This window comes from Chrysemys picta, chromosome 2 (genome assembly GCF_011386835.1).
Source record: "Chrysemys picta bellii isolate R12L10 chromosome 2, ASM1138683v2, whole genome shotgun sequence".
Taxonomy (NCBI): domain Eukaryota; kingdom Metazoa; phylum Chordata; order Testudines; family Emydidae; genus Chrysemys; species Chrysemys picta.
This window is the reverse complement of record NC_088792.1, coordinates 137,078,753-137,094,863: the sequence shown is the minus strand read 5'-3', so window position 1 is coordinate 137,094,863 and position 16,111 is coordinate 137,078,753. Positions and strand designations below refer to the sequence as shown.

General features: G+C 42.9%; 1 protein-coding gene across 1 annotated transcript in view; it reads right to left on the bottom strand.

The window, feature by feature from the left end:
* TRIO (trio Rho guanine nucleotide exchange factor) overlaps positions 1-16,111 on the bottom strand; it is a 431,915-nt gene that overhangs the window by 176,607 nt on the left and 239,197 nt on the right. Inside the window, 2 exon segments of the mRNA XM_008164380.4 lie at positions 5,115-5,289; positions 6,326-6,495. Coding sequence (XP_008162602.2) covers positions 5,115-5,289; positions 6,326-6,495 — 345 coding nt within the window.

The window sequence follows — 16,111 nt, the reverse complement described above, 5'->3', positions numbered from 1 at the left end:
ACACTGGCACTTTACAGCGCTGCAACTTTCTTGCTCAGGGGTGTGAAAAAACACCCCCCCCCGAGCGCCGCAAGTTTCAGCGCTGTAAAGTGCCAGTGTAGACAGTGCACCTGCGCTGGGAGCTATTCCCCTCGTGGAGGTGTTTTTTTTAAGAGCGACTACACAAGCCACAACAAGCCATGTTGAAGCGCTGCCATGGCTTAATGTTGCCAGTGAAGACATGCCCTAGTGTTTTAGCATGATTTTTCAGACACCTAAAGCTTAACCTATGGCTCTGATCCTTCCCAACTAGATCTCAGTCAATCAGCACTGCTCTCAGTTAGTGCACAGCACCCACTACCCTGCTGGGGAAGCAATATTGAAGTAGTTATTAACTTTAGAGTAAGGAACTTCTAATCAGCTTGTGCTAACTTGGCACAAAGATTCAAGCATATATGTTCAGCAAGACCAGGACTTTGTTAACAGCAAAAGGGCTTCCAGGCCATCTGTTGTCACAGCAACTGGGTGGCTCAAGGTGACAAGTTATGTTTACTGAACCTAAGCAACTCCCATGCATTGTGAGTTCAAGCCCCACCCTTGGCAGCGCTTACAAAGTGTGTGCTGTGCATATTTCTTGTTCTCTGCCTGCATCCAGCAAAGGCTCTTTTGGGGAGTTTTGCCCTGACACCAAAATTTCTGCTTTAACGTGCTCTAAAATCTAAATGCAAAGTCTGATTTTACTTAAGAATTGCTGTCAAGGAATTAAACCAAGTGAAGATGAAAGACCCTAGACAATCAGGGTCTTCAGCTGTTTCCTAAGCAACAGAAGTGAGTATGATCAAAGAAGAGCATGTTACTGGCCAGTTTGGTCAAGGGTTTCCTTTTAACAGCCCCTGCCCCTTACATGAACTACTCCTAACATTTTCAGACTCCTATAAACTTTTGTGGGGCAGAAGCAGGAAGATGAGGTGGGGGGGTTGGAGCAGCAAGGGGGTGGGTTGGGTAGTGGAGGGAGTGTGTTCTCTGTCCCTTTGCAAAACTTCCCCTGTAGGGCGGAGCTTTGGCACAGCTACTGAGAAGTGAGAACACTCTAGACAGCCACCTTTGTTAGGGTAAGGGAGCCTTCAAACACTGTTTGCCCCACATTCTTCCCTTCCCTCCTCTGCGCTGCTCCTCCGGCCCTGGATGAGCCCATTCACAGCCCCATCTCTTAGAGACACACCTGGGTGCCGAGAGTGAGGAAGGATTTGGGGAATCTGAGCCAGTCTCCTTGCCCACGCCCACGCGTGAGATGGGATCTGGGGAACCCTGTCCCTCTGGAAGGTTCTGAGCCCCTCTCCCTAACCCCCCATAGGTGAATGAGAATGCAGGGGGTTCTGCCCCTCTGGACACTTCTAAGCTTCACTCCTGCCCTGCAGCATGAGACAGAATCTGGGGGGCCATGACCCTCTGAGAAGGTCAGAGCCCCAAATCGCTATTGCTTTTGTGAGCTAACATCTGGAGGTCCCTGACCCTCTGGATCGGGAACTGAGAGGAGACATGCTTGGAGCAGGCACAAAACATGGAAACTGAGGAGCTGAGCTGGCCCACAAGAGCAGCAATCCTGGAAGGGGGGCGGGGGGAGCCAGATAATAGTGAAGAACAGGCACTTAGATGAATGCTGCAGTAACTCAGAGCTATTGATTCAGACTGTATTCATCTCTGTAGAGTGCCCTCGTTCTGCTGAGAACGTCTCACTGACATTAATGGGCCACTTCTACATGTCTCCTATGCTGTAAATGGATGTGCAGAGTCCTATCCCCTACACTTGGCCTAGATGGGGGGAGGGGAGGAGAACACACTGATTGTCCACTCTCCTGCCTCCAGCAGGTTCAGGCAGCTCACAGTCCCATCACCTTCCCACATCCCCTTCAACTTTGCAGGGGGCATGGAGTGGCAAGGATGAGGGTGGAGCTGGTGTGAGAGAGTGGAGCTCAAAACAACAGGTACATGGGGGTGGGGGGGGGAGTTGGAGCAGTGGGCGTGATGGAGGAAATGCTGGAGTAACTGGAGCAGTGGAAGGCAAGTCTGAGCACAGGGGAAGGAACATGTGGGTCAGAGCAGTGCGGAGGGAGTGTTGGAACAGTGTCAAGTGGAAAGGAAGGGGTCAGAGCTGTGAAGTGGGGATGCTGCAGGGCTTCAGCCAATGCATCCATCCAATCACAGGAACTGACATGGCCCCCTATCACTGACGTATCTGAACACCTCACAATCTTTATTGTATTTACCCTCACAACTCCCCTGTAAGGCAGGTCGATGCTACTTGTTTTTTAAATAGATGGGGAACAGACATAGGGAGACTCCCCACTAACTCCATGCTAGTCCCTGCAGCCTCTCCTCAAACTGCAGGTCCCATGCTGATGCCAGTTTCTCTGTGGGGAGAAGGGAGAACCAGGCTGTGCTGGCCAGGTGGAGAGATGAAGAGATGATGAGGGGGGCAGTGAAGTGATCAACATGCAGCTAGTGCCTCTGTAGCCAGAGTAATCATTGCTAAGGAGCCAGAGGCAGTGGAGAGGGAGAGCTGGGCTATAGTAAAAGGAGGTTGTGATGGGACATCTGCCCACACTGGCAGAAAAGAGGTTAAAAGCAGCCCTAAGGAGGCTGCGCTGGGAGGCAGCCAATCATAGAAGGGCTTATAGGAGCAACCAATCAGGGCCTGGCTGGCCCATATAAGAAGGGCAGCAGAACAGAGCAGTGAGAGTCACTCCATGGAGCTTGAGAAGGGAGGAGGAATGGCTGCCTTGTAGGCGGAGGGCAGCAAGTACCCTGCGCAGAGCAGTGCTGCAGGCAGAGACCCAGGGAGCTAAAGGCAGCTCCTGGTAGGCTGCAGGGATCTGCAGACTAAGGCCCTGACACAAGGGCAAGGAGGGTGCTGGAGCCACTGAAGGAAGGGGCTAGACCGTGGATTACAGTTTGCACTGAAGGAAGTGGCTGGCCAGTAGACTGTAGGTTCCCCCGGAAGGGGGGATAGAATGTGTGGCACAGCTGGAGGGCAGTGTCACTGAAGAGGACGCCGCGGTCCTGGGAGTGACGTGGGTTCAGGAATAGAGGTGACAGCGCTAATTCCCCGGACAGCCAGCAGGAGGTGCCGTAGTGGTGAGGCATGCCCTGTCACAGGAGGTGCTGTGAATTTTTTTTTAAACAAAGGTAATTAAATGCCGAAAATGTCATTAACAGAAAGTTAAGGCTGCCTGGTGTGCCTTGTACCCTTCTGGAAGGTGGAGAGTGGCTAAACCTGGTGAAAACCAGGAAATACAAAGTTAAGGTCCACACCACTCTTGCAACACAACTGTGACTGTTTCCTCTCTGAGGATACTCTGCCTTCATAGATACTACACAACACTTTGGGAACAGCGCACATTAGCACTCTAGGATGAAGTGTAACACTTTTCCTTAGCTAAGGCAATACTCAGGTTTAATTCAGATGTAGCAAATAGAAGCTACCTGTACCTGGCCTACACTCAAACACTGAGCCTACTCCACATAAACCACCCTTCACTCTTGCCCTGAAGCTTCCTTCTGAGACATTGCCTTCACGTAACCCTCAGTAAGCCCTTGAGACCAGTGAGGTATGTTACCAGACCGCTGACAGTCCCTATGTCAGACAGACACCTTTGTGCACCTCTGTTGACATGCTACCAAATTCAGTGCTGAAATGAGGCATATTTGATTCCTCAAGGTACACAAGCACCTCTCTACTCATCACAGTTCTGCCAAGTTGCCCCAACAAATCACTCCACCATTCAGAACAGAAACACCTAGCACAATGACTGTAGCTAGAATGCATGCAGATAAATACTGGAATTCAGGTGTGTGGAGCAAAATGCAAACAATGGCATGTTCTTAGTTTTCCCTTATATCTCCTTATAGTAGATACACAGATATTTAACAACAGAGTATAACGCAGGCCAGAGAATTTCACCCAATTACTCCTGCATTGGACCTAACAGTTTTGGTCTGACTAAAGCATCTTTCAATAAGATTCTTGATTTGAAGACATGAAGAGACTGAGAAACCACCACATCTCAGTAGTTTGTTAACCTTTGCACCCCTTTTCTAGCCATTTCTCGTGGCTATTGCCAGCTCCATAGGGCAGAGTTAAGGTTGCATTGTGGAGGTTGGCATGAACCTTAACTCTTCAATTCTTTGTTTTCACAGGTTTAAATTTAGCCACTCTCCACATTCAGGCACCACTGGTCAGCCTTAATTCTTCATTAAGTTTCTGAGAATTTTTGTGGGCATTTATAGTATCAAACAGCAGTTAAGAGCTTGGGTTGTTTTGTTTTTTTTAAAGGATACATGATTAACCCAACAGCATCTTTGAAAGGCCATCTTACTAACATACGGGGAATCTAGATTCTTCTGTGGATTAATTTTATATGTAAAGTTACTTAAAGTACGTATAGCCAAAAAGTGTTCACACCAATAGCAAGTATTTTCATCCAAGTGTTGGCCAGTCCACAAGCTGCTTGCAAGTTTGGGCAGGTTTTGCAGTAAAACTGAATGGGTGGGTTTTGTTATTTTAAATGCTATGGAAAAGTGTGTGTGGGGGGAAGAGGGGGGCTTTTTGTTTGTTTTAGTTGCAGCAGCTATGGCTTTCCAAGATCAGCAAAAACAGCCATTCAGAAGCACTCTTGAGGTTTAATATATCTGCAACTGAGAGTCTCGTGTGAAGAAGAGGAAGAAAGGACGGTTATAACTACTACTGAATAGCATTAATGTAGTGTTTTTTCATACTTAAGCTCTTTACAGTGATTTCATCCTCAACACCCCTGTGAAAAAGTCAATTTGATAGCTTAACGCCCCATTTTACACATGGATTAACTGTAGCAGCAAGATTAAGTAATTTGCCAGTGGCCACAGAGTGTGTTTATCAGAGCTCGGATTAGAATGAAGGAGTCCTCAGCTTCCAGTTCTACACTCAGGCCATGCCACTCCCATAGTCTGGAGGAAAGCAAATCCGTCAGACCATTCAGGTAACAACTAAACCAGTGAAATCATCATTTTCGTGTGTCAAAATATATCCTTTTTAGTATAAATCTTCCCACAGGGCTAAAGCAAATTTAATGAATGTTATGCACAAAACAGAGACTCACATCTATTGCATCTCTCTCAAATATGCGTAGCTGCAGGAAGAGTTCAAGCTTGATCTTGCGCTCCTGAAAAAGCTCCTCCATCTGAGACTGGGCCTCATCCAGCTGCTGCAGTACTGTCTCTATGTGATTGATGGAACTGTTGTGAGGGGTCTTGTTACTAGAAATGGCAGAATCCCTATTGAAAGTGGAAAGGAAGGAAAAGGGGTATTATGAAAAAAAGCAGCAGGAATTGGATTACATACAGTCAACCGTTAAACGTGCATGACAAAGCTCTTTAACTAAAACCATTAGTATGAACAACACTAGGAGGAAGCTGGCCTTGTTTCAGCACATAAGGTCCTTTGATAAATTATTAAAATTATGCTGTAGTAATTTAATAAAGCATCAGGATACTAGATTATTTTCTTTTTCTGCCTCAGCATTCAACATATAGGCATATTCTTGTTTAATACATGTATTCAATCCACATTCTATTTGTGTCAAGAGTAAAATTTAAACCCATGTAAAACTTTTCATTTTGAAGAGGAAATGAGACATGATGACTACCTACTTAGTTGTATGCTAAATTACGTGATTCAATTTTACTTGAGCATAAAGCCAAAAAGAAAAAGAGAGAAAAAAAAAAAAAACCACCACCACCACAGATGAGGTAACACCCACTTCTGCAGAATACAGAAAGTGCCCAAGGATTTATTTAAGCTACCAGTAATGGACAGGACCACACGTTCACGTTGCCTCTACAGGAAAAAAACCAATCCTGTCACGTGCTAACATTCAAAAGAACTTCAAGTGTCAGTTTAAAACAAGCAGTCTCTTTAGAGAGGGCTGCTGCTCAGAGTTCAGTCATTCTTAAGCATGTCATGCCACACGGATGCCTCTGACTGATCTCTGTGACATGAGTCAGCGGGGTATCATTTATGGAGGCTAACTCTCCTTTATGCGAAGGTAATGTTTGTGAGCCTAACTTCCTGTAAACAAAGGGTTAGATAAGATCTGCATAGAATGAAACACATCTAATAGTACTGCTAATATTTATATTCATGCAGGGTAGCTTCTCGCCCTTCCCCCCACAAAAAAATCAAGAGGGTAATGATCCATTATATGGGGGAAGTATATGCGGGAAGAGGCTTAAGGAGAAATATACCCAATGCTTTTAAAACACAATGTTGAAGAGATTTAACACCAACTTCTCTTAAAAAAAAAAGCATTACCTTAGTTGCTGTATAAGATCCTCCCCTTCCTTAATGACATTGACTGTAACCTGTAAAGTGGTCTGTTGCTGCTGGCCAAAGCGTTTGATCAAGTCTTGTACAGCCTCCACAGACTCTGCATAGACATCATCAAGCAGCTCTTTTTGTAACTCCTCGAGCCATGTCCATAGCTACAAAGAGAAAAGAAGTGAACGCTGGTGTCAGGAAGACACTATCTCGTATGAATCTCCTTGGGAGAAGCAAACAGATGAGAAAGCCCACAAGATTTGCTTCTGTTTATACAAAATTCAGTTCTCAATGTTAAGAAAAAAATTGATGAACCCATGTCAGAGAGAAGGTGTTCTCTTGCTGGAAAAACAAGTGGAGTTTTATCCATGCTGCTATGTTACCCTCTTTCCCATTCTCCTACTACATCGTATCGGAGCGACCAGCACAGAATTCAGAGTCAGTCCCATCTGCAGCTCTGTGAGGTAGTCACTGGGAGGAAAATGCTATGGTAACACTCCCTGAGAGAAGGAAGGAAGGAAGGGAGATGTATCTCAATAGCTAAATTTACACTGCTGAGTGACACATACATAAAAGGTACATGGCACTGAGCAGTGGTCATGAAAATCAACAATAGCAGTCAAAGGGGTACATCAAAAATAAACTGAATTTTCTACTTTTCCTAGCCTCAGTGCAGAACACAATCTCAGGTAGTGTCCCTATGGAAAATATTCATCAGCTCTCAATACGTCACTTATTTAGTTATGGCAATTATGCTGTCCACTTACTCAAATATAGAACCATACTAAATCCAGACAGAGTATATAACTTGCAATGCCAACTGGCTGAATTATTCATTACAACTAATTTATCCTATAAACTTCCACCTTTCTATCCTTGTACTTTTTCAGCAAGCATGTTTACAAGTCTTTTTGCAATTAATTTTCACAACACACTTTAACCTGTAAATAACAAATCACTGAGTATTTACTATTGTGTAGTATTATTGGTTACTTAGGCTATGGCTATACTAGAGGGCTTACAGTGGCACAGCTGCACTGATGCAGCTGCGCCGCTGTAAGCTTTCTAGTGTACCTGCTCTAAGCCTATGGAAGAGAGCTCTCCCGTCAGCTTAATTACTCCAGCTCCCATGAGCGGCAGTAGCTATGTCGGCCTGACATAGTGCTGTCCGCACCAGTGCTGAAGTCTGCATAAGTTATGTCGCTCGGGAGGGAGTGGGGGCTAATTCACAGCCCTGAACGACATAATTTATGTCAACTTAAGTTGCAGTGTAGCCATAGCCTTAGATGATGTGATATTCTGTTCCCTGATTGGATGAGCTAAGCTCTTAAACATGAGTCTCTCTTCACAAATTATCCACTAACATTTGCAGCTTCCGGACATCTATTGTACAAATGACCAAAATACTGTTCAAAGAGGCTGAGAACTCACTTCTGGTGTGAATACTCCTGTGAGTACTTTTTCTTGTTAGTACATGAGACACTTAGTGTGATGCATAAAACAACTTGCAAGTACAGTATCTTGTTTACCCAGATCATTCTCTCTCTCATTTATCATGACCTCTCAAATTCTTGTGTCTGAACTTCATATGTTCATGAAATCTGGTGGGTTTTTTTTTTAATAATTTGATTGTATTTACTATTTCCAACGGGAAAAATAATTCCTATTTGAGGTCCCTCAAGAACAGAATTAAGATATTACTCCAATTACCTTTGAACAGTTGCTTTGATAAACTGTACGAACATTACCTGTGATTTTCTCTAAAACCCTGAATAGGACTATAATACTGTTGGAAACTGATGACATTAGGCAGCAAATTTTGCTTAATTTCAAGACCTCTCACATGCTAGTAATGCTGCAATATCTTATGCAAAATTAAGGTTTTGATTTTTCTATTTAAGCATATATTCTAAGACCCTTGCCTATAATGTTGCTCTCAGACAAAAAAAGATTCATAATATCCAATGAAAAATTAATTTGACAAAATACTTGTATGAAAAATAATGAAAAATTACAATTTTGGATTTAAAAAAAAACACACAGCTTTACAACAACTATAATTAAAAAACTATAATACTCAACAATATTGTTTTAATTTCATTATCTATGTATTACCTTAGGTATATCTTAAAGTAACGCCAACAACCCAGTTTTCACATGGCTATACAGTTACTGAGACTAGGTCAGACTCATATCCCCCCGACACATGTGCAACCCTATCATTTACAATAGGAATAAGACTACAAAACAGCACAGGTTGGCTCATTATCTGCTCCTTATGAGTATAGTCATTTATAGACAATACCTATTATTCATTTAAGGAACAAAGTTCAAACTTTGGTAAACCAAACCAAATGGACCGAATGCGTAGTGGACACCTTGAACCCAAGCAATTCAACCAACAGTGCTTACAAAGTCTTCCAGACCATAAGCAAACTTAATCAAGTCCAACAGAACACAATACAGTATTTACATGGGATAATTCTTTCCATTTTCACTTAGGAGTCCAAGTCTCATTCAAAGTGAAAAGGGACTTAGGATCCTGTCACTTCTGAGAATAAGACTTAGGCACTTTTGAAAACTTTGCCCAGTTTCTATTCCCAAAATAAACAGCCTAACCCAGGGATCAGCAACCTTTGGCACGCGGGTTCAGCCAATCGCAGCTCCCACTGGCCATGAGCAGTGAACCGCAGCCAGTGGGAGCTGTGGTTGGCTTCAGAGGCACAGGCTAGGGGGCTAGCGTGAAGCGGTGCGGGCCAAGGGATATGCTGGCTGCTGCATCCTGCAGCCCCCATTGGCCTGGGACGGCGAACCGCTGCCAATGGGAGCTGCAATCAGCCGAACCTGCGGATGCTGCAGGTAAACAAACCGTCCCGTCCGGGGCTTTCCCTCATGGGCCGTGTGCCAAAGGTTGCCGATCCCTGGCCTAACCTAATTAGCCCTACATGTAAAATAATTTTTTCCATGGAATACACCTGCTTGTGATAGCGGATTCCAATATTCTTAATCCTTGAGACAATTTTTTCCACACTAGGTAACTAAAGAGCCTGATTTTCAGAAGTGTTGGCCATGCATGAAGTGTTAAAGCTCTCTGTAACCCATGGCTCCTTGCTCCCCTATGGGCGTCTGTCACCCAGTCCACTGGTCAGCTGATGACCCCTCCGAATTTGTGTCCTAAACCATCCAAGAGCTAGCCCCCTAGCCTGTGCCTCTGAAGCATCCAATTCTCTGTTCCTAACCCACAGGGTATTGTGTCTACTGGTTTGATGCCTGGTTGCCAAAAGCAGAGCTCGTTTCTAGATGCAGAGCCAGGATGGTTGCAAACAAGGCCTCATGCCCTCAGGGTGACAGGCACTTACTGACCTATTTGCATAGTGGTTAATCCAGCCTTGAGCACTCACAGTTCAGACAAAAAAATTATGTTTGACAAATTTACATAGACAATAATGACCATACTTAATATGCAGTTTTCAGAGTGGTAGCCGTGTTAAGTCTGTATCACCAAAAACAATGAGGAGTCCTTGTGGCACCTTAGAGATGAACAAATTTATTTGGGCATAAGCTTTCGTGGGCTAAAACCCACTTCTGTTTGTCTAGTTGTGATGAAATCTGCTATTGAAACCACAGCAAATTAAACACTTGTGTGATCACTGAACACTTTTATGATACATCTGCAGCAAACAAATTTTACCAGATAAATCTTTTATACTCTCTCCTGAGCCGACCTCTGAAGAGAATATTAAAATGATTCCTAAAGATATTCTTGAATCCATGTAGCATACGTACTCAGTAGTTAAAATATGACTGCTACAGATCAACATGCCATAACATTACCATCAGAGTGAGAAGCAAATATCTAACTAAGGCCTTGTTTCCACTACGGGGGGGGATTGATCTAAGTTACGCAACTTCAGCTACGTGAATAACATAGCTGAAGTCAACGTACTTAGATCTACTTACCGCGGGGTCCACACTACGCGATGTCGACTGGAGACGCTCTCCCGTCGACTCACCTTGCGCTTCTCGTTCAGGTGGAGTACAGGAGTTGACAGGAGAGTGATTGGCGGTCGATCGACCACCGATGCATTGATCACTGCGCGTCGAACCCCCGGTAAGTGTAGACAAGCCCTAACTGTAGTGGTGAACCTAGTTCATGATGAACAGGAGTGGCTGATTGCCTTGTGTACCGATTCGCAAAATAGCATTAGCATTGGGTATAGTGTCATTACTTGAGACAAGTTTCTATCAAGAAGCAGGAAGTCAAGTTAGGATGGAAGGAGAGCGTGCAGAAGAAACAAAACAAATACTGAAGAGAATCCAACTGTTTTTCATATGAGGGCCCTAGGAGGCTGAGTCAATCAACATAGATGTTCCTTGGCAGAGAACTACAGTTGTTTAGAGTGGTAGCAAAATAATTTTCTTGTAAAACAGGTCAGGATACACAAAATGAAGCCAAATAGTAAGAACTAATACAAATACTTCCTACTAAAATAAACATGCATTTTCTCTTTGAACTGAAGAGGAAGGACTTCAAAGACCTGGCACCAGGGGAACAGAACTGAGGATTAAGTATGTTCTGTGCTCTTACTTCAAACTTCATTCAGCAACAGTGAGAACTTTTATTTTATTTTAATTCAATAGCTTTCTCTAGGAATTACTGGACAAGTAGATAATAGTACAATCTCAATACGATCCTCTTCAACTGCACTTCTCTGCTATAACGCCTTATCGGCCTCGGAGCTCACACACAAAGCTGCAACTCCTGGATCTTTGGCAGATGAACGTTACACCAACTTCAAATTTCTCCATACATAAATATAGTAAGGTCTCAGAAACATCTGCTAAAACAAGCCTGTCTCCTGTGCAGTTTCTTTCCTAAAATCTTCGGAGCATCTGATTAGTATTTGAGGCTGGTTATTAGTATTTTTAAATGAGGTTATTCACTGCAATACCCTGGCAATCTAAATATTTCCATGATTGACCTAACCTCCCAGTTATTGCTGACACTGTACAGCCACTGAAAGGCTGCAATTACGTAAGACACCACAGAAGAACTGCTCTTAAGTTATTTTGTGAAAGGGGAGAAAAACGACTGGTCATTAACCTATGCCATGATATTCAAGCAATTTTTCAGAACTCTTTGAAATTTCTTTCCATCTCCTTGTAATTTCATTACAATTTGCATATTTTTACCTTAGAAATTAAACAACTTTAAAAAAAAAATAATTGACGACTCCCTGGTCTGGACTGAATGACACAAACGCTAATACAATACCCATTTCAAAAACTGTCAGTTTACCTTGCATGGTCTTGGCCATCAGCACAACGCTACAATATCCTTGTATTTTTTTTTAAAAGGACATAAGTGACTTAGGAGCCTACGCCAAAGTAAGTTAGGCATATCAGGAGCTTAAGTCCCATGGCCTTTCTGTGAGACTTAAGATACTAAATATCTAAGTCCCTTTTAGAAATGGGATTTTAAAATCAAAAAGTGCACCATCTGATGCTACCATTGCAGAGATTAATATTAAAAAGAGAGGAACGTACTATTTGACCATATTTAAGCAACTGCATTATTTCAATATTTTGTGTAAATTTTTTGAAAACTCTAAGTTTCAACAGGACTACATTAACATGCACTAGGTAATTTTTAGTGGGTCCACAAGAGGCAGTTAGTGCATAACAGACTAGGGCACACTAGAATTTATACTCATCTAGTGTGGACTAACACACTGTTCAGACAAGCCTTAAATGTTCTTCTCACTACTACTTCCACCATAATTTCCCCCTCCCCCTCATAAATTACAGTCATACATTTCAAAGTTTGGGACAGCAGGGGTTTTCTGCATTGTATTTTACATTTAGCTCACAGTATTCCCTCCCTCCCCACATTCCCGAATTTTGGCCTGAACGCACATCAGTTTGCAATGGAAAAGGTGATAAATTTGTATTGATGTGAAGGGAGGGAGAGAAAGGAGTTGACTACGCTGTTCTAAAAAGCACATGCCACATACAGTGCAAAGGCTTTAACTTTTTAAAAATTAACTTGACAGGATATTCACAAGTGTTACGTGTAAAATGCCCAAAATAAGTGTTTTTAAACCCACCATCCTTTCCAATCTGTGTTCACCTCTGAGCTGTATTTCTACACTTTACTCCAGTTATTGAGATGATTTGTTTGCTGCACTTTGGCACTGCTACAAACACCTGGTATGGCCATTACACCATTTCCCTCCTAATTTGGATGACAAGGGATCCATTTAATTATGTATTTGTATAGCAGCATGTGGAAGAATGACGAGTGCATAGACACCTACGCATACAGCACTCATCTTTTGAGCAGATATTTGTATCCCAACCCCAAAGGTTGTTTTACTCACACCCTAGTGCTAAACCACACTGTGACGTTGTGCAGTCTACATGGTTTTATAAAAACTTGATAATAAGTCAATATAATGTAACTGAGATAGTTTTAGAGAAAATACGGTAATAAGTGAATGTAACATAACTGGGATATGCCTCATGCAAAAGGTCTCTTGTAAGGTATCATTACAAAGCTTATAATCTACTGAGTATGATAATCTGATTTGTATAAATGTACCACTCTTGTATCTAAAACTAGAAATATAAAATGTAACTCTGAGGACCTATTGTAATTGTGTAAAGTGTGGACCATTAATGATGGTTTGGAATCTTGATGACTCCCATTGTCTGCAGATGGCTGTATTTACCTGTGAGTCTTCCTGTATATGTGTGTGCTGGCAAGTGAGTAATGAAGTCTTGCAGTGACATGTGATCATGTCACCTGAACTGGAATCCATCTTTAACCTGGTGCTTTTCCAGTGAGGGGGGGTGGAAAACCAGAGAGACAAAGAGTTCCCGCCTTATGCAAAAGATATATAAAGGGGGGAAGAGAACAGAGAGGGAGAGGAGCCATCATGAAGAATCCCCTAGCTACCACCTGAGCTGCAACAAGAGCTGTACCAGGGGAAAGAATTGTGCCCAGGCCTGGAAGATGTCCAGTCTGAGAAAAACTTACTGAAGCATCTCTGAGGGTGAGATTATCTGTATTTAGTTTGATTAGGCATAGATCTGCGCATTTTATTTTATTTTGCTTGGTGACTTACTTTGTTCTGTCTGTTACTACTTTGAATCACTTAAATCCTACTGTCTGTATTTAATAAAATCACTTTCTATTTAGTAATTTACTCAGAGTATGTATTAATACCTGGGGGAGCAAACAGCTGTGCATATCTCTCTATCAGTGTTATAGAGGGCGAACAATTTATGAGTTTGCCCTGCATAAGCTTTATGCAGGGTAAAACGGATTTATCTGGGTTTAGACCCCATTGGGAGTTGAGCATCTGAGTGCTAAAGACAAGCACACTACTGTGAGCTGTTTTCAGGTAAACTTGCAGCTTTGGGACAGGAGATTCAGACCCTGGATCTGTGTCTGGAGCCAGACGGGAGTGTCTGGCTCAGCAAGACAGGGTGCTGGAGTCCTGAGCTGGCAGGGAAAGCAGAAGCAGAGGTAGTCTTTGCACATCGGGTGGCAGCTCCGAAGGGGGTTTCTGTGATCCAACCCGTCACACACACCTTGGGAAATCATTAGTGGAGCTTGCCCCTGATTTCTGCATACAGACCTCGAACTAAACCACTACCCTTGTAAACAAGTTTTTTTATTATTCATGCTGTCCAGCCACAAGACCTATTTCCCCAAAACATCATTCAGACCAGTAACAGGTTGTACTAGTATTAACATAAGACTATGAACATATGTTTAGTAATTTCTCTTCCATATATGAATTTTATTTTGCAATACTTTGTGCACGTGCACTGGACAAACCATCCCATTGAAATACAGTCTGTTACTTTCCAATTCAGTCCTCAAACTTGGTAGCTCTTACTTGCTTACTTTGCAAAGCCAAAGATATGGTGGTTCCCATACCTAGTAGAAACACAGCTGTAATATCTCTCATGCTGCTGTGCTGTAATTGTTAACTGTAAACCCTGAGCACAAGAACTTGAGCCACTTATAAACGGGTCTCACCTCTGTGGTAAGAAAGTGGTGGCCTAAAAACACAGGGGCAACATTTTTCTAAATCTCCCAAACCAGTCAGAGGAGCAACTGAATGCAAATCAAAATATGGAAAGGGCAAAGAAAATGGGGACTGTGGAAAGTGTGCATATAAAATAAGCTTTTTATTCAACTGAAATGCACACCAGAAAATTACACTTAAAATACTGTGCATTATTATAATCCCGATTTCTAATAAATGTACAATGCTCATGCCAATGTAGCAAGAAGGATATTTTGGCTTAGCACATTTTTATCTTCCATCTGTTTTGTGGCGTCATCTCTGCATTCCACACACTGATTTGAGAACAAGCAACATGCCACTGAATTGAGAAAGCAGTGCTCCTCTGAGCAGGAACACAGAACAAAAACATAAGCCAACAAAGGAATCATTTCGCTCATACTTTTCTTATGCATCCTAATTTTATCCTGAAAATACTGGATACTCAAATAGGAGAAGTTTGCCTTAATTTTGCCCCAGTAGTTTAAATTGTATATGTTTCAAATGAAGAGCTAATCATGTCTGGATATATTAAATACTCATTTCCACTTGTCCTGTTTGCGTAGGTTTAAAAGTTGACCATATTAGGGCTTGGTCTATACTTGTGAGTTACCTCGGCATAGCTATGCCAGTCAGGAGTATGAAAACCCCCACCCCGACTGACATAGCTATGCCAACAAACCCCCTGGATAGATGCAGCATTGTTGATGGAAGAGGGGTCCTGTTGACACAGGAGAGGTGTTGTTCCCATACTGACAAAACATTTCTGTCAGCGTAGGCCGTGCCTACACTAGGGGGCCATGCTGGCATAACTATGTTGACATATAAGATATGTCTACACTACAGAGCCTAACATGACATTTAACTTTAAAAAAATTAACAGCTACATAACCAAGCCTTTAGGGAATAGGTAAAAAAAAAGCTTTCACAGAAATGACTGTTACACTGCAAAGGTACAACAGCAAAACTTATCCAGAGGGGAAAGATGTAAATGCCTGAAAAGACCGAAGTTGTGTAGCAAGAAGTCAAATAGCATCTAGAGGCACAGAGGCAACATTCCAACACATCTGGGTTGATTTGTCAGAATTCCTGAGTTGTGAATCACAGGCAAGTCTGTCCTTTGTAAATCCCCTCTTCCCCACTTTCTTCCTATACATTCCACATCGTTCACTGTTGCCTCCACTGAATCCACCTAGATACTTTACACTCAGCACTTCAGCCTCTCTTTTGGTGCAAATGAATAGATACTGCAGAAAAAAAGAGTTACCTACCTTTTGTAACTGTTGTTCTTCGAGATGTGTTGTTTACGTCCATTCCACATTAGGTGTGCGCGTGCCGCGTGCATGGACATCGGAAACTTTTCCCCTTAGCGGCTTCCGTCGGGTCAGCAGGGGAGCACCCTAGAGTGGCGCCTCTATGCTGGAGCATAAATACCCCTGTCGACCCGACTCCCCTTCAGTTCCTTCTTGTCTGAGACTCCGACAGAGGGGAAGGAGGGTGGGAAGTGTAATGGACGTGAACAACACATCTCAAAGAAAAATAGTTACAAAAGGTAGGTAACCGATTTTTCTTCTTCAAGTGCTTGTTCACGTCCATTCCACATTAGATGACTCACAAGCTTACCATAGGAGGAGGGTAGGAGTCATGGAGCAATTGATTGGAGAACAGCCCTGCCAACCGCCGCGTCATCTCTGGCCTGCTG